The 19920-nt window shown below is 38.6% G+C and overlaps 1 protein-coding gene across 2 annotated transcripts in view; it reads right to left on the bottom strand.

Annotated features, from left to right (window-relative positions):
• prkcab (protein kinase C, alpha, b) overlaps positions 1-19920 on the bottom strand; it is a 105665-nt gene that overhangs the window by 23955 nt on the left and 61790 nt on the right. For both annotated transcript variants that reach the window (XM_081609978.1, XM_081609979.1), the window contains exons 4-5: positions 8523-8634; positions 5791-5919 (exon numbers count right to left, since the gene is read on the bottom strand). In XM_081609978.1, the coding sequence (XP_081466104.1) occupies positions 5791-5919; positions 8523-8634 (241 nt within the window). The remainder of the gene's footprint in view (positions 1-5790; positions 5920-8522; positions 8635-19920) is intronic.

Genomic DNA, 19920 nt, shown 5'->3' with positions numbered 1-19920 from the left:
ACGACCACTCTCTCCCAGTTATTTAAATTCCCTTAAGCATTTTAAAAGATAAAAAAAAAAGTAAGCTTAATTCATATTTTATTTTGCATCAAACAAAATGTCGGTATCAGACAAAGATAACCTGGGTAAAAACAAAATGCATTTTCCAAATCATTATCGCATTTCATTTTATAAAGGGAAAACAACCTCCAAACTCTTCCTGTGAAAACATAATTTTCCTCTGGAGAACAAAAAAATATAGCAAATTTACCACTCAGGCCTGACTACTGTCAAAACTGTGGAAACGAGCACCTGCCTAGCAACATGGAGCGCGCCTTAAAACCTCAAAATTTCTCTCATCTGGAGAAATCCACGAATAGAGGCGAGACAAAGTCTTTAACGTCTAGACCTTTGAACTCCAGTGAACCACAGAAAACCATTTCCATTGTTTAATGGGATAACGGGATACGTCTTAGCTGCTAACAGCAATAGCTATTAAATCTGAAGAATAAAGTGCAACAGGAAATAGCTGAATATTTATATTATGTGAAGCCTACAAATTCTTATATTTTACAGTATTTTGAAACCAATAATGTTGATTTTAGCTGTAAACTTCCACAAACAGATCCCTCTTTCCCTTTCCCTTGAGTAAATAAAAGTAGATGTGCACAATATAAGACAACTGGTTCGAGATATTTTTGGTTTCAGCAATCTCTGTGACCTTCGTCCTCCTATTCGCCATCATCCGAGTCAGGTGAAGACATCAAGACTTCATCCAACAGTCTTAATATCCTATCGCTATACAAGGTTGCATTCATAGCAATAAGAAATAACTAACAAATATTGCATTCCACATGGTCATTGTAATGTTATTGTGATATTCCATTCAAAATAAAAGCCATTTTTCCTACTAAAATAGGCGTTTTTTTAGTCTCATGCCTACTTGCAGTCTGAGACATCTAAACACAAGAATTCTGCAAAAATCATAAATAAGTCTGACCTCATATTTCCCCCACATTTGAACTGCATTCATGTTTACATCCATGCAACAATTACATTACAGAGAAGTAAAATAACATGGCAGACTTTTGACCAAATAAGGGTCTAGTTCAAATGAAAAGTCCCATAGTGCCAGACAACAAATATATTTCAGTTTAACTCGCGCTTCAAAGCCGAGGCAAGCATGTCGGCGTTGGGAAATCTCACCCTTAACAAGTGCTGCGCAAACCTCCGTCGTCAGAAGCTCTGTATTTGTTTGCGTGTGTGTGTGTGTGTGTGTGTGTGTGTGTGTGTGTGTGTGTGTGTGTGGGCAGGTCATCCAGGGACGTTTCTTCGCAACTCCGTCATCAAAGAGCCAGGAGAAATGTCTGCTGAAGCCTGTCGGCTCTCACACAAACCGCCTTTTGTGAGGATAAATAAAGATCGGGATAAAGGTGGTGATCAGAATGAGGGAGAAAGAGGGGATTAAATGAGGAAATCGACTCTAAACTATGAAGGGAAGGATCAGGAAGAAAACAGTATAGAAGACAATAAAGCACTAAATCCAAGACAGAGAGAAACAGTCTCTTGACTAAAAAAAAAAGAACTGATGTCCTACTGAAAAGGGAAAGGGAAGAATAAAGCATAATCCGAGGTAACAGACAGGAGCTCAGCGGGTATCAGGAGAAAACGGGTGATGACAAGGATGAGTGAGTCTGAGTGTCTCAAAAGAAAAGGTGGGTAAGAAAAAAGTGAATTAAGGAAGAAAAGGATGGAAGGGATAGACAAAGGGAAGAACAGAAGGAGGAAGAAATAAGAGGAGGAGGAGGAAGAGAAGCTGTTTAGGAGGAGTGAGCCTGAGGAGATGTGTCTGTTTTCTTGGCCGGAAAGATTTAATCAAGTTCATGTTGGTGCAGTGAACCACAGAGGCCTGCCACTTGCGCGCGTGAGCCAGAGGGGAGCTGGAGAACAAGATGTGGCCTCACTGTTCAGATCACTGCCATTACAAAGGAAGAAAAAAAGAAAAGAAAACACTCCAGAACATATGTTTTCGTTGCATTTGTTCCCAATAGTATTGTACTGTGTATTGATCTTTCCTCCCTCCTATAGAAAGCTGTCCATCATGCCTCTGCAGCTCAGTTAGCTTTTCCTTTCTTTTCTTGCTTAGATTTATTAATTAAACTGTACATATTTTCTGTAGTAAGAGACGTATTGATGACAATAATGAAAATATTTGACGGTTCAAGTTGTCTTATTCTCTTCTAAAGACGCAGGCGAGTTTTAAATTCTGCTCATTCAGCTCATAAAAAATTTTACATTTCATTTTTTTTTGTTGACTCCCATTTGGTAGAGTTGCAGCTAATAGATCCATTCACATGTTAAAAAGCTAATTTTACTAAAAGATTTTAGGAATTTAAGATCTCACGTCGGACAAGGTTGTTCCTTTAGCGCCACACGGTGATGTTAAAAACTAAAAGTGTAGCATATTATTCTGGTCTTCTGTGATGAATTACTAATGTTTATAACATATTAAATCTTACTTTTGTATTTAGCATTGCTCTGTTTTTGAATTTCTTACACTTTGAGGAACTTACTATTTGTTTTGACGAGGCACTTGATTGGTTACAAATCTAACAAAATGTTAATTAATGTTTCCAACTACATAATCCCTATAATAACACAATTTCTCCAACTCATTTTTCTCAACTTCACAACACGCATGTCAATTTAATGTCCTGCTGAAGCCAACACAGTGAAAGGAGGGACCAGCATTTCACAAACAGCACGTAGTTTGCTTTGTATTTCAATAAAGAAAAGATCTAAAACATGTAAGTGTGAGTCAGTTTAGTTTTACTTTGGACTTGTTTCATTAAAAGTGACTTGGGTAATCATTAGGCCTGTCACAATCAACAATAAATCAATTAATCGCATGATAGATTAAAGGAAACTCAATCATTTTCATTTGCTTGATTTATTGTTTTTTTCTTTTTTCTCTCTCTTTTTTTTATAAAAACTGAATGCTAAAAGTTTTAAGTCTGGTGTTTTGGTCTCAACTAGTCCTTTTTGGAAAGATAATTATTATTTTATTTGTTGTTTCTGTTGTTTTCTTTATTTATCTTGGATATTTTAGATGTCTTTCAGTTCCAGCCTTTAAATCTTCATTAATTTAAAGTTAATTGATCTTTGAGAACGTGTTCTTGCATTATTGTGCTATTATTACTATTATATTACTTGAAAATGATCTCAAAACATCAATTATTGTTTATTGCAATAAATTCTGGGACAATTTATCATCTAACAAAATGTGTTATTGTGACGGGCCTAATAATCAGGTCAACAACACCACTGCAGTCAGCATCCTAGCTAACAGTCTAGGATTTTCTCCTCATCCTTGTCAGGAAAAATGGTGAAGAAAAAAGAGACACAAATGTGGAAAAAGTTCTAGATGAGCAAAATAATTATAAAAATACTCAAACTGTTCATCTGCCATGTTTACAGCCATTTTTCAAAAGGCTTTTGTGCATTTACATTACATTATATTACATGTTCCAGAATTGTAAAGCTGAAGATTTTAGGAATGCATTTCACTGTTTTTACATTTTTAGACAAATTCTTTTCACATTTGTGCCTTTCTCTGGCTTGCTGAGAAAGAAACAAATGTAACTTTGAATAGAAAATGACCAAAGCATGTTTAGCAGTCACACCGGTAAAATGATTTCCCATGAACAGCAGTTAAAAAGCTACTGCGTAATCAGCATAAACCCCGTGCTGTGTCACTTTTCCAACAGCAAGCACATTTTTTTTATGAAATCAACAGGCTTGAATTTCAATCACACTCGTCACTCTCCTCCTGCAGCAGCTGGAGTTTTTTTTTTTTCCCTTCCCCGTGCGTTTTGTGGAGTTATTCTATTTATTGGTCTCTGATATAAATTTCCCTGACCACCACTGTCTCGCCAAGCTGTTGTATGAAAACGTGTGAGTTTATGAGCGTGACGAGGAGAGAAGTGGTGGAAGTGACCCAGCAGTCATTTTCCTCCCTGCCAAAAGGGGTTTTAACACTGGAGAGTTCTCCACTGCAGGTGCTGCTCTTGACTGACAGGATAATTTAGAAGTGCTGAAACACACACAGGCACACATTCGTTACGGGAAGACTGGAAAAGCCGTCCTGATTTCTCTTTCATGCTGACCCACAAGTATGTTGTACTTTTTTAATTTTTTTATTTTTTACCAGTTAACAAGTTTTTCTTTTGCTAAAAACTTCTGAACAACCTTATCAATGGAAAAAACATTTATATGCATGTTTTGAAATCAAAAACAAGGGGTTTCTAAAGCTTTTGTACAGAAATTGCTTTCATATTAAGAGATCAACAATAATACATAAAAATAAAAAATGATGACTGAGTTCTGTTTTGCTCATTTGTAGCTATTAAGTTCAAACAGCTTCTGCGCTAACCAGCATGAAAGCTAATGTTTTATTTTGTGCTGAAGGTGCTGCCCTGTGGATTGCAAGAGCTGGAACAGCTAACTTCTTCTTTGCTGATTCACCTCTGAGACACCTGTTTTACAACATGTGTTTACTTGAGCTTTCAGAGAAATTAAAGCACCAAACCAAAGCCTTTCTGATTTTGCTCTTTTATTTCTACTTACTTTTTTTGTTTTTGTTTTAATGAGCTCTTTAGAATCAGTTGCTGGGTTACTACTGTCCACATCTTCAACCTTTAATCTTACTGACTCATCAGGGTCGTGACCTGTATGATATTTGCAGTCTGAACAACAGCTGTCCACATAATTAGAGTTACCTTTGATTTATGTAAGTGCATGCTAGGCTTTAATCACTATTTATAAGAAAACAACACCAAAACTCATCTACTGAAGCCCGATAGAACTGTGGAAGTAGTGGCATATTAAACACCATTACTGGATCTGAGCAAAAACTCATATGTCTAATAACTGAATTACTTTATCTGTATCTTCAACTGCACTGTTTGTAAGCTACAGACTTCTGCCAATCAGCTGGTTTGTTGTGACTATGTGCTATTTTGTGCAATTTCTAGTCTGATGGAGTATTTCTGTCTTCATCAAAATGAGCTGGTTAGCACTGCAGCACAGCTGGCTGCAACAAGAAGTTAGAAAACAGACAGTTTAAATCTACATGAGTTATTATTTCAAGATAATTGTCAAGTGACAGTAATAATTTTCTTAGGTAATGCAATGAATGCGTTAGAAATCAGGATATATTGATGTCAGTAGCTATGAGCACATTGACTCTCTGCCACATTGGCATCAACACATCATCCATGGTGCTCTGTCACATGTATTTGCACCTTGGACTAAATGGTCTAAGGTGTTTCCAGACGTCCTCAGACAACAATTTTTATATTTCCCAACATTTTATTTACGCTACTATGAAACTTACTTTAATAATAGCAATCAATAAACATCATGGTAAACCTCCTTACAGCAACAATTTGTACGCATATTCATTTCAGTGTTATGAAAATAAAATAATTATATAATTAATAATTAATTTTAATTTTAATTTTTTTTTTCATAAATGTTTTATAATTTATGAAAAAGTTGAAGTAGTGGCACTTTGCTATTTATCCACATAAGAGAAGCACTTTGCTGCAGACCTTGGCATGAGGCAGGGCTTTGAAATGCATTTCCATTGATATTTGGATTGTTCATAAATAAGAGAAAATAAGGCAGATTCTTTTGTCCAGCATCTTACAAACCTATCTGGAAGCTAACGGCTAATGTCACATTAAGAGTCACCCGTTTTTTTGTGTGTTTTTTTGGCAGACTTAGTTATGGGTAGAGATTAAAACCAACCTGTGACGTGTAGCCGGTCCCCGCTGACCTCAATCTTGAGGAAAAGGCGGCCCCGACGCTCAGTGTGGTCTGTCCCGCACAGGCTCGGCACATTGACCACACACTGCTTGTGCACGTTCATGTCACAGGCTGCAGGAATGCAAAAGACAAAAACAAGCAACTCAGCTTACAGGTGAGTGTGATAACTTGATTCCTGCATGTGTGATCATTTTATTTATTTTTTTTCCCCCCTGGGTTCTTTCTCCCATGTTGTAAGTTGGAGGAAATCCATTTGCTGTTCAAATAAAATGGGAGAGTTGAGTACATGAAGAGAGAAAGTTTGGTTATTTTTAAATTTGTCTGGGTTTAATAATGTTCATGCAATTTGCAAGAAGCTGCAAGGAAAACTCTCTGCCTCTTAGGAGGAAGTACAAAAATTGTTTGAGGGGTTGATGTTATGAGAAAGAAATAAACTAGGAAGCTAAACCAAAGTAATTTAGGAACCATAAAAACAAATTTTAGCTTTAATACATCATAAACCTGCAGTCGGCAAACATAAACCTTTGTTTCGTACTTCGGTTTGTACAAATTTAACTTCAAGGCCAATAAGAAATCTTCTATTTGGGTAGCTTTAAAAGACTGCACCATTGACAGTGCATGTGGATGTAATATTAATGATAGGTCAACTTTTGCATATTGATAAATATGAAAAACATACAAATCTAAAACATAATAGAGAAATTGTTGTGTAACAGTTAAATCAAATACCATTTTTTCCGCACTATAAGGCGCACCGGATTATAAGGCGCACCTTCAATGAATGGCCTATTTTAAAACGTTTTTCATATACAAGGCGCACCGGATTATAAGGCGCATAGAATAGACGCTACAGTAGAGGCTGGAGTTACGTTATGCATCCACTAGATGGAGCTGAACTAAAGTGAATGTCAACAAAACAGTCCGACTCCGATCGGCGAGGAGAGCCTTCCGTGACTGGGTCGGGGCGTGGCCGGACGATGGTCACCCTTCTCCGTTCATGCACAGCATGTTTGTGGAGAACGTGGTGCTAAGTGACCTGCAGACAACCTGATTCTAGACGGTCGGTAGGTAGATAGGTCAGTCAAACTTTATTAACAAACCAGCATTCTGACAACTATCCCAGCATGCACCGCACGCTTCTTCTTCTACGGGTGAAAATGAAGTCGGCGGCTGCTTACCGTAGTTGCTAGACCTGTTGTGGCTCAATATTGGTCCATATATAAAGCGCACCAGATTATAAGGCTCACTGTCAGCTTTTGAGGAAATTGAAGGTTTTTAGGTGCGCCTTATAGTGCGGAAAATACGGTACTCAATTCACACAATGACATGAAATTACACACTTAATTTTAATGTGCTGTGTTCTTTTTTTTTTTGCAATCTCTCTATGGTAAAATGAAAGTATAATAAAACATTGAGAGAGTACATTCCTTTTGTAAGGGAGAAAACATAAAAACACAAACCCCACTGTACATGACTGCAAAAGTTTATCAAATCAAAATATCCCCAGATGTTTCATCTTTCCTCATGCTACAGCTGGAAGTTATTCCCACACGTTCTGCATTATGAGGCACTGTGAAGCAATCATCTCTGCTGCTGCAGATCAAATCTGCTGACTGTTGGGGGAAAATTGTTGTTGTTCTCAACATTTGCCAATATTTGTACCCTAGAAATGCACAGGTGCAGGCAATCTACACTGGGAGGTTTTCCAGCACAGGCTCGGATAATTGTTGCCATTTTTTTTCTTGTTTCGGTTTGACACAGCAGATATTACAATGTAAATAAGTTTATTCCTCATTTAAAGCTCGTCTACAGTATTTACATCTTATCCTGATCACATTTCTATGTATATCCATCTGTCTTGATGTGCTAGGAAGAGCAAAGGAGAGACAGAATGTGTTGAAGCAGATTGTAATAGCCCTGGTCTCCTCACATTCATTTGTTCCAGTGTGCTCTAATCACCATATACGATTAGGGCACCACTGGAAGCCCATAGATGGATGTACTGCGTATGAGGAGGAGAAAGGGAGGCAGGGTGATAGATGAGGATGGAGCTGCAACAGATGAGAGGACAGGAGAGAAGAGGTACAGTGAGGGACAGAAAGTGAGAGGAAAATGAGAGAGTGATGCAGATTTAGCACACAAGGTTCCCACAGAGTGTTCATGTGAAAACTCCAGACTGATTCTAGAAGGTTAGAGAGTTAGGTCTTCAAGCACAATGTAGAAAAGGCAGAATAAAGGATGCAACTGACAAATAAGTTATATTTTACAAGGAAGAAAAGAAGGCAGGAAGGACACAAGTACATATGGGATATTGTTGATAGAAAGAGTTAAGTCCAACAAAAGCTCCTTGTGGAACACCTGTCAACAGCTTCATTTAAAGATATTTCAGGATTTTGTATCAGCTTGATCAGCTTAAAAATAAAGAATGGGGAATAAATGGGCAAAACCATGACTTCGATTCAAGAATTGAGGACGTTCGGATAGTTTCATATTAGCCGAAGACAGGGGAGAAAAGTCAAAAGTGGAGAGTGTGTGGGAAGAACGGGATCACAGAAAGGTCTCCGTGGGGCAGAGCGGTGAATTCTTAGTGGGCTGCAGCACCAGGCTATTCCCATCTGTTCTCATTAGGACTGGCTCAAGGAAAAGCAGTGCCGCATATTCAACACAGGTGCACCCACACACACCAACAGACATACAGATGGAGTAATACTCACTGTCACATTTCATCCCTTGGTGGATGAGTCCGTACAGCAGCGATCCACAGTGGTCACAGAACGTGGGGCTGCCGTATGTGTGGATCTTGAACTTATGCTTGCTTCTGGGGTCCTGGGGAAAATTTACACGAGACAAAAAGAACAATTGAACGAGATATTATGAACCTGAATTAGGGTTCAAATAAAGTCTCAAAAGACTCAAGGAGACAGAGCTGTTTTCATCCCTGAAACCACATGGCGAGCATGACGTAAAAGGAGACTCCCACAAGGATAACAGGGAAAGTTAAAACTGGATTGAGGGACTTTTACATATAAATGAGCTCCACTTACATTCGGTTTCTCAGCACACGAGCCCGAGGAAGTCTATCAGCACCAGCTTGCCAGAATTTCTAATCTGTTTTTGCGATGACATTCCCAGAGTAGTGCACCAGCAGCAATGCATTTTATATTTACCACCTGTGACAGTTTCCCCTCAGATGGGGAGGGGAGCAGCTTCAGGAGTGGAGACAGAGTGTGGTACAGCAACTGCAGCTTTAGGTTTAAAAGGAAGCCTGTGTTTTTGAGGAAGATTAAAGCCTATATGAGAATATACAGTTTTGTCATAACTTTTTTTGGTCCACATTTATCCTGACTGAAAAACAGGAAGCAATGAAGAGAACACACATACGCTAAAGAAATCTTCAGAAAAATTAAAGAGTTTGGGAAATTCAAACGCGTTGTGTGAAAAAAATATCCAGGAACGTGGTTCTGTGTATTATATGACCACATCAAATAGAAATAAGTAACAAAAACTATATATGAGAAAGGGAAAATATGGTGATGTGGGCAAATATTACTTAATTTACTTAAGAAAGAAAGGAAGGAAGAAAGGAAGAAAGCATACATTCGCCTGCACAAAAACAAATCTTCATTGTTTCAGAAACATTTGCTAGAAAATCCGTTGATCAGCATGGCTTAGTCTCATTTGCTATGGACCAATTCATACATTTTTCTGCCTGCACTGTGTTAGCTGAGGTTAGCTAATTTCTGCAATCACTGCAAAACAAACATGGCTCTAATTAAAGCCCTGCAAATGAGGGTGGATAAACCCCCATCAGCGTTGCCTCCATCATGCTGAACTGTGTCAGAACGGCTGCATGTGTAATTATACAGGCCACCGACTGAGTAAGAAAGCCTACGTCGCTAAAAAGGGCCTTTTTTCCCACAAGCCGACTGCATTAGGTAAACAACATGATGTCAGAGAGTGGGACCGAGGGATGGTAGAGGAGGAGACGTCGAGGGAATGTCAACGTTTTAAAGAGAAAGGACTTCTGAGTACTACGATTTGACAGATTGGGGTATGAGTCAGGAGCGTGAGGCTCTCTGAAAACTTTTATTAGCATACTCTATTTGGGAACATGTATTTTTTTTACTCTATTCCCCCAGTATTTGCTTTTAAGTGTTCATTTTGGTCGTGCTCCTTCGACCACAGTTTTCCCTCATGAATTGTATTAAACAAGTATTTCATTTTGGGAACGCCGACTTCCGTTTAATCGAAACTTGATGAGTGAAATGTGTCCAGTTGGGGGCCCGAGGAGCAGAGGACAGAGAGTCTTCTTTTGGCCTGTGTTCAAATATTTCTTCACTCTCTTGTCTAAATAACCGTGAAGACCTAGAAACTTTTATTGCACTGTTTATTGCAACATTGTCTTCCCTTCACACACAGTAACTGTCTCTTTTTCTGCTTTTGGTCTTGGATAAAATGAACCATGAGGAGTTAGTCGTGAGTCTTCGACAGGAGAAAAATGCATTTTGAGATACAATCTTTGCAGAGCCCAGGGCTTCAGCATGTGTTAGAGTGTGCATGCCAACATGCATTTTCTTCAGAATTTGTGCTGGAGCTTTTATGTTTGGGAAGACATTTAGAAAATGCCAAATGATGTGTATGTCATTTACATATCACAGTGAAAAAGGCAAATATGTTGTACTAACACATACACAACTAAATATACAACTAAATATAAACATACAAATTTAGAAAAGTAATTTTACAACCAACTGGTGGTTCATAATTGACTTTCTGAAACATTTTTGTAGTTAAACTCAGTTTCCTCCAAGAAAATTGACAGCTATTAAACTGTTGCAAATCCCTGACTGTTTATCAAGCGTTTACATACAAGCTCCCGTGTGGCTTTATGAACACATATTTCACTAGTAACCTAAAAAACACATGTGGTTTCAAAACCTAAAAGCATGAAACCCCTATAGCAACAGGAAGTAAAACAATGAATCTGTTAATGGATATAATTTGTGAATAAGCACAGAGCTCATGACACACTCAATGGCACACGGTGAGTTGTGTAAGTGGATCATAATGCTAGCAGCTTACCCATAAAAACTAATCTCCAGTTTTACACAAATGGGAAAGCTTCTTCTGCGCAATGCACACAAAGCAGGGAGCGCACGGCGAAAACAAAACAAACACAGTTCAGGTTTAAGCAAATAAAGAGATGGCAAACATGATTATTGAACAAAATTATCCATTTACCTTCCTATTTAGGCAGATGCTTTGTGAATTCATATATTTGTGTCAAACGCAGCGACTAAATGACATTTTTATCTTAAATGTGTTTGTTTGGCTTAGTGGTACATTTTAATATTTAAGTGTGAAAACCTTCAGTAAATTACACAAGATCCTCAGTGAAACTAGCCAGGATGTTGCCTTACGCCACTCCACTTAATTCTCACCTACCTCCAGTGTTGTGTCTGGGATTTGACCCATTAAGATGGATTTCTCTTCTAAAATATTGGGCAATCAAAGCCGGAGCAACAGGAACGTTTAAGGCATTAAAACTATCTCTTTTGGCTCTGCACCTGCCTCAATGGAGTGAGGGATGATTGTTTACAGAACAGGTGATTTCTGGTAAGCTTCATAGCATAGTTTCTTTTACGATAGAGCTGGTGCATTATATACCTCACAGCCAAACTTTAGTGATTGGATAAAATCAATTCATATAATTTGAAACTGCCCTGGTCCAGAACCAGGGCCATTAAACTAGCATCATAACGCCTTCTTATTCATGCCACTTTATTGAATATATCATAACGCCTTCTTATTCATGCCACTTTATTGAATATATCATAACGCCTTCTTATTCATGCCACTTTATTGAATATAACCCCTTTTGTTGTTCTTTTGAAACAGTTGAACCCTATGAACACAAATGCTCAGAACAGAATATAGTTTACTTCTTTGAGGCATTTTGTAAGCATTCAGTCATCCATCAGTGGAAAAAATGCTTTAGGGACTGAAAGGATAATAAGACTGGAAGAAATTTGCTCCTGCTGTGGTGTCAATTTACACACACTACTATTATTGTTTGTTTATCAGCAACGGTTCTTGAATGTTTATACCACCTAATCACGAGTATGAATGCGGCGACAATGCAAGCTACAAACACATGCCTGCAAACCAATGCAGCGTCACATTAAAAACAACTTCACCTGAAACGTCCTTTCAATTACTCAAACACAGGGCATCATGCTGTGTGGGTAAGATGCTAGCAGACAAACCTGTGACACGGTTTGCACTGAGGCGAGATGATGAGCCCTGCGAGGGAAACAAGGGCCACATCATGCAGAAGAACGAGGAAGAAGTCGAGCACACTGACTCAAACATTATTCAGGCTAATTTTACTCAGGCGTCTACAGATGTGCCAATGTGCTATTATCTGTCAGTGCCTAATAATTAGACATTATTAGCATAAAGAGGCAAGTTAAAGATTTATGTGATGAGGAGATATTATCTAAAGCTGGTTAACATCTGCTTCATGGCTGGATGAATTGATGGAAAAACTGTTGATACTTTTTTTTCTAATTGCCTTTTCAAGATCTATCCAGTCTGTGAATGCTTGAAGCCTGTCACATGAAAACTATTTCCTTCCTTAATAAAAACTCTTTACCGATAAATGTAAAACACTGGCAGCAGGAGGGTATGCTTCCAATGAGTACAACTGAGATTTAAAAAAGTGCTTTTGCAACAAAAAGAAAACAAAAACACGCTCCCCAATCAAAGGCAGCCCACTGGAAATTAAATGAACTGCATGTGAAGACTGCTGCGCTCACCATTTTCCTCCTCTTTGGAGATTTTAGAACAAAAAAAATAAATATGTGCGTGCACTGAGCCAGCCGTGTGCCCTGACAGCTATGACGGATGTTTTGAGAATACCTTTAAACTGAAGCTGCTCTGTTTCTGCTCTGCAGCTCTTCTTTGTGTGGGATTTTGAGCTGCTAATTTGACAAACAACAGATCTCTATAAGATTTTCACCTTTAATCATATGAACAATTGCGGGTTGAAAACCTGAAGATATCAGTAATGGAGCTAAATCAGCACAGAATACCCCCGCCTGCTCTGCAGCGCACATGAGCTTAGCACACGTATAAGAAAGACAATTTGAATACAGCTATTTCACAGGCCAATGACCTCTGAGCTGATCCTTCCTCAAGTGCACATCTAGTCTCATTTGGAAATTAGTTAAGTGAAATTAGAAAGTAGAGGGACAATTGAGATTCGGCTACTTTTAATAGACAAAACTTTCAACAGGCGACACAATTAAAAAAGTGCTTTAAACTACTGTACCTTTTTATGTGGCTCAGTTAGGTCTGATTTTAACATTCAGCTGTGACTTTTCTAATTTAATCTTTAAATACAAACAAAACTCTTAACATTGTCTATTTGCAATAAAAGCTGAAGCAATCAAGTAATTTAATGACCAAAAGGTTTGTTGAACAAGATAAATGGGAAAACAACCAAGAACTCTGAGTTGAGCCTGATTGTATTTGTGCTCTAACATTTAAAATTAGCTTTTCTACATTGTCCCAAAAAAAAAAAAAAAAAAAACATCTATTCATCCACCTTTTACATGTTTCCACTGATATTTTAATCATTTATCTTTGGTGTAAATTCAACACCATCAAAATGTTAATATTGTTTACAGTTAAAGCAAAGATTAAGGTAAAATTCACATTAAACTTAAATCTGACATGCACATGAACATTTCTGGGCTTAATTATATGTAAAGCCACTCTGACCTGCTGTCCAAATCACCTCGTCAGACGCGGCCGTGAGTTTGCACAAAATTCTTGAGGTGCAGACGTCGTTAGCCAAACTTTTTCGCCCGGTCAACGTCTGGACCTTAATCTAACAGAGGATGTTTGCACGACATGAAAACTGATGTTCACAGAAGCTGTGCAACCAATCTAACTGAGCTTAAGTTGGTTTGGAAATGCAGAATGGTCAAAAAAGTAAGGGGAACTGGTAAAAGGCGGTGTCAAAGAGAACTTATTCAGGTGGGCTGAATAAGCTTTTCAGATTTTTATTTGCAAAACATTTTTTTCCATTTCCTTCCACTTCACTATGCCGATACATCACCCCACATCCCAGAGAAATACATTTACGTTTTTGTTAAAAAGTTCAGACTGTTGCAAAGCAATATGTGCATTTCACAAACAAGTCACTTTGTGATAAATAAATGTTTGCTAAATATCACGCCAAGGTGTTAAATAAAAAAAAAAAAGAGACAGATTAACAAAAAATAAATTCATTCATTAATTAAAAGATGAGGATCATGGTGTGACTCTGTATTTGTGTCAAGAAAAAAAGCCCTTTGGGGAGCAAAGTGAACAACTGAATAGTTGCCATGGAGATAATGGGTTAGAGAAAATGTAGCAATAGATTGAGAGTCACTGGAGAAAAAGGAAACTGTGAGAACAAGAGGAAAATCACCGAGTGGCTTTACAGCATCATGTGCACAAGTCTGCAGACCAGCAGTTCTAAGACAATGAGAGAGCCACACTTATAAATGAGATGATAAAAGAAAAGGAAGAGAGGAATAAAGATCAGACTGAGAGCTAGATGCATGTGATGAAATGCTGCCTTCCCTCCAGGCTGAAGGTCAGCTGTTTGGCTGAATGAAACGACCAAACGGGGTTGTTTTTAGCCGAGAGGATCCTCAGAAATTCTCTGCTGGTAGCGCCGACCCGAAACAACCAAATGCAGTCAGGCTCACCCTTCAGCCTCAACCGAGTCGCCAAAAGTCTGACGGTGAAGGGCACAAACTGTCTAATGCACTCAGTGAGCGAGAGGAAAAAAACCGCAAAGCAGTTTGCCTGGATGTTTTATATTTACATCAACTTTACTTTGAGAGAGAAAAATATATTTTTTTTTAAATGAGAGGCTTGTTACACATAAACTGCAAGAGATGCTGAGAGAGAGTGATGTGAAAAAAGAAAGACCAATGGCCTCAATTTAACAGATAAAAATGAAGAAAGCAGAGCCGAAGAGCTGGAAACAGGGGAAAATGACGAGGATGGATCTCAGGATCTCAGGGATGAGGATGTGTGTGTGTGAAAGTGTGTATGTGGGTGGATAAGTACAGGTGGAGTCAAATCTACAACCCAAGAGTTGACACTCTTTCAGCTAGCCATTGTGGTCCTCAGTGAACAAGCCCAGGGTTTAGCTGAGAGAAGAAGGCATTTTTTGATTCATTCCAATCAAAAGTGGTTCTGGTGACCATTAAAAAAAAAAAAGCCTTAAATTAAAACTTGTTGCCAATCTAACACAATAGACGTTGTAGCAACAAGTCTTTTTCTTAATGTAGCAGCTTTCAATATCTAGAGACTGACATTTTCTCCTGTTCTTCCCAGATTGGAGAGTTTCTGTGAAAAGGAGTTTTCCAGTCCTGTTAGAAGATTCTCATTTGAATTTCATCTGGGCTTCATATTAGTCATTCTGGTATTACGATGTGCTTTAATTTGAACTATTCCATTCTAGCTAAAGCTGTACATTCCCACCTTTTCTTCACTTCTGACTAGCGACCAAGTCCCTACAGAAGAAACATCCCCCACAGCATCACGGTGCCACCACCATGTGTGGCATGTGTGACCTGTTCAGGGTGATGTGCAGCGTTAATTTTCCTCCACGTAGTTTATAAAAACATTGATGTTTTTGGTTGTGAAAAAGTTCAGACAATGTAAACACGGTTACACTGTGAAACCAGCTTTCACCACTTTTCTTCCACAGGTTTCTTGTGTTCTCTACATGCGACAAGCTGTAGACAGAACCTCTCCCAGCTTTCTTTCAACAGCAGTGTTATATCCTCAATAAAAAAAAAACTTTGAAGGTAAGTTTCTAACATGAGAAAAAAAATGGAGAATTTAAAGGGAAAATTTACTTCTGTAAGAAATTGTACATTCGACTCATCATCTAGCTTGATTTGCAATGTTACAGCTCAAAGTGTTTAATGTCAAATGAGATCACACAACCATAACTCACCATGACACATCTGTCATCCCTTTTCATACGCAAACATGTCTGCACACACCCAGCAGGTGATTCAAACCCAGATTACTGTACACAACCACATGAGCCCACGGGGGAGTTTTGTTTTCACCCATCATATGCTTTGGTTGGAGCTGGAAATCAGTGGTTTGATGCTGATTGAAAAAAAAAAAAAAAGAAGAAGACAAAGACGGGAGAACTTACATTAAATATTCCAATACAGCACAAATAAGGAATATATTCAGTGAAAGCTTTGCAGAAATGATGGAAGCTTTGAAATGCCTGTAAGTTAAAAGCAGCCTGGCCTTCGTTCCCCATGTAAGAGGAGACTTTAACGGCGACGACTGCGACTGTGTTTACTGTAACTAGATTCATCTAAGCTCTCAAACAATGGCTAAGGACACTTGAACTGACAATTCATCACTGATTTGGTAAGCAAGATGACATCTCATTCTCTGTCCCTCCCCACCTGCAGCCTCCTTCATACCATCCATGTAAAGCCATTCAATTAAAGGCAGATCTAAGCACTGGAAACACTCGAACTGACGAGCTTGTTTTCGTGCGCAGAGGAGCCTCCGTGTTTTAATATTGTGCCGTTTCTAGCCTCGCTGATGTTATCTGAAGTGATGGTATGCTTGTGTGTGTGTGCTTCCGCCCATGGCCTGTATGTCCTCGTGGCAGCGAATGTGGGCTCCTTTCGTCTGTCGTTCGTTTTATGCCCTTTCTGATTTCCATGCCTTTCCGGTCTCATTAGTGAATTAAACATCAAAATGCATTACGATATCAAACACGGCACGGACATACATGCAAATGTGTCCCCTAATGCATGTGAGCAGATCAAAACAGAATATAAATGAACAAGAAGCGGTGCGGGGATTGATTAAAAAATATTTTTAGGATGTTGTTGTTACAAAAACAACAGGAGGAAAAGCTGAGATGCTTTACTTAACAATAAATTCAATGGTTAAAGCTCACTGCATTTGATTAAAAACGTGAATCCAGCATGTTACTGTGGATGACAGAAGGCCTGGTAAGGAGGCGTTTATTTTATTTAGGTGTGGTGGAGAAAGCAGGCGTCTAAAAGTTGCAGTTAGCTCTCATGGACTGAAGTTGGCCTTCTCCTCATTTACAGGTAAAGTGTAATTTAAGTGCTAATTATTGAGAGGAACCTTCTGTTGATTGCCTTTATTGTCTGATTAACACCCTTGCTATCACTCTGAGCAACATTCTCACACATGATGTGACAGCTCTAATCGGTCTCCCCTGTCGTGAGCAAACACCAAACCCCTTCAGCCAGCAGGACGGCAGACAGCTGCTGGACAGGTAAAAGCCTGACTAATGACGGTCACAATGTGGAGAACTGCCGCTGCAGGAGCTTTTCATTTTCTTATTAGATCATTCACAGTCTATTTTACAGGAATACAACATGGACGTGCGGCTGAAAGTGCCCTGTGCGATAGCTGCAGTGGACGCTGATGCAGAGATGAAGGATCACGAAGACAACTGAAGCACTGTGGAAAGGAGGAGGCACTAAAATAGCCACAAGAATGTCAAAAACATGGGAAAACACTGAATATATCGCGCAGACAGATTTCAGTCCAACAGATCATGACAGAATTTCTTTTACACGAACAGATAATATGATATATTACCTTTTTTTTCCTGAATTAACGGCATTCATAATCATTGTAATGTGCACTTTTCATTCTTTTTACAATATGCAATAATGCTCAGGAAACATTTCCTCTATGTGACCTATTCATGCAGGATATCAAAAAAAAAGCTCTTCCTATTTTTAAACAAACAAGTTAACTTCATTTTAATTTAATTCACAAAGAGATACTTGCGCGTTATTACTCAATAAGGTAATACCGTTATTGATTACAGGTTTTAAGAACACACTAGGTTTCTCAGCAAATTAAAACCATCACAGGATAAATAAAAAATGGTTTTTAAAAATACAAAAATGACCTGGTAGCCATGAAGCAGAAAGTCACAAACACCATGCATGAGAAGTTTAAACTACAAAAGACAATTACTAAAGAAGCTGGGTCCCCACAAAGTGCTTTATCCAAGGACATTTTTTGGATAATTGAGTGGAAGAAAAAAATATGAAGTAGAAAAAAGTGCACAAGCAATTAGCATGCGATGTAAGGCCTGTTTATAAGTTGGAGGGGGCAGGATTGCATGAACTTCTTTTTTTCCTTGGTTGTATGCAAAGTTTTTAAGAGTGCTGAGACGCGCCCACGATAAGTTGCTGCAAAATATAAGATTATAAAATATTTATGAAGTATTTTAAAACAGATTTAAAAAGGGTGGACATGAGTAGATGGAAAGACAGATAAATAAGATGGAGCTTGCAGAGTGCAGGTAGTTTCTGAAACTAGTCAAAAAAAATGGAGATCTGACAGGCACCAGAAGACTTGCACCTAATATTAGCACATCAAACACCCCTCACAAGTCTGATCCCAGACACCTTCCTGACAAAGCTGCTACAGAATAGCCTCTTTATGGCTTCAAGTTAAGATATTATTATAAGATATGATCAGGTTATTTTTATTTGGTTATCCACTTTTTAATGTTGCTGCTTAATTCATACACACTATGCACTCATGTCATTCACTGCCAGGAAAAAAAGACAATCTTTGTACTTTATTAAAAAGTTACGGTTTGAAAACAGTTTATGCTTCTGCCTACCTCCTTTTCAAAGAAATAGTTATGCAAATAATGGTGTATGGCGTTTTGAAATAAACTATTACACAACAGTGCGGTTATCTCAAAAGATTTTTTAGGACTCATTAAAAACAGGAAGTGCAGGAATCCCTTGGTTTGTGAGCAGTTTAGACTAACCCTCCGTCTCGTCCTCCTGTTGTTGATTAGAGATTTCAGTCGGCTCCGTATCATCACAGAAGGAGGTAATATGTCCTCGCCTGCTGGAATCCCACATGCTCATCTACCTCTTTACACCCAATCTTTTCCTCATTAACAGCAGACCCATCGCACACTTATGATAGTAAATGATGCTCATCTCTGCCTCTGCCCACACTTCACGTTACTGCCATCTGTTTTGGAGATGAGGGACGTCAAAGTGGAGAAAAAAGGCTAAAGTAACCATAAAACTACACTTAAGTTGAGATTACCGATAAAGAGATACTGAACTGAGCAGACGCAGGTGTCGGGCTGTTAATCCCTCCCCGTTGCGCCCTAATTAGGTGTCGAGGAGAGATCTAGAGTTGGGATGCATTCAGACTGCACCTCTGAACACACCCTTTCATCGCAACCCCGCTTTCATGATCAAACACAGCCTTTAATTAGCCTGACTGAGATATGAGGTCTGCTTTTATATGCAAGTGCTTCGATGTCTGGTGGCCTTTGTCGGATTTATTAATACAAAGGCCAAGCGGGGGTCTTTAACCTGTGAGAGTGCGATCACTTCCTGTTTACCCCATCCTGAAAGTAGGGGTCTGATGATGGCTGCCACTTTTGCTCTGAGGTAACTTGAGAGGGAAGTTTGAATCTGCCAGGATCAGAGGAGAACTCTTTTATAGAGGTTTTTTTTTTCCTTTGCTAGCACACACTCTGCAAATTTCATTATCACACTAGCAACAAGTAAGCTTGACAGTTGGAGTCAATAAAAGTATTTCAATCTCAAATGTGAGATTGCAATATCTCATATTTCACCTTCTAAAAGCAACATTTAGCTTTCTGTGAAAGGACAAAACACTTCTCCAGAGTTCATGTTAATATTTTCTTCTCAGGCAGAAAAAGGTGACATTTATTTGACTAGTAGTAGGAGTATAACAGTATTTCTCATCAAATTGAAGCTAATAAAAAAAAAAGACATAAGTGGAACTAGCACATTATTTCAGAATACAGAGAGCCAATAATCACATAGTCACTGATGGAACGATGCACTTTCTCCTGAGCAAGCACATCTAAAGTTTAAAGGTAGGCCTATTGTGCCTGTTTATACCCATCAGCTAATGATTACATAAACAAATTATGGGGTCAAGCTAGAAGTCTCTACTAGATGATTTTTAACCTGTAACATAACGACCACTGGCTGAAAGAACATTTCT

Source organism: Poecilia reticulata, chromosome 8, assembly GCF_904066995.2.
Source record: "Poecilia reticulata chromosome 8, P_reticulata-male-v2, whole genome shotgun sequence".
Classification (NCBI taxonomy): domain Eukaryota; kingdom Metazoa; phylum Chordata; class Actinopteri; order Cyprinodontiformes; family Poeciliidae; genus Poecilia; species Poecilia reticulata.
Note: the sequence above shows the minus strand (reverse complement) of the source record. Positions and strands in the feature narration are given on the sequence as shown.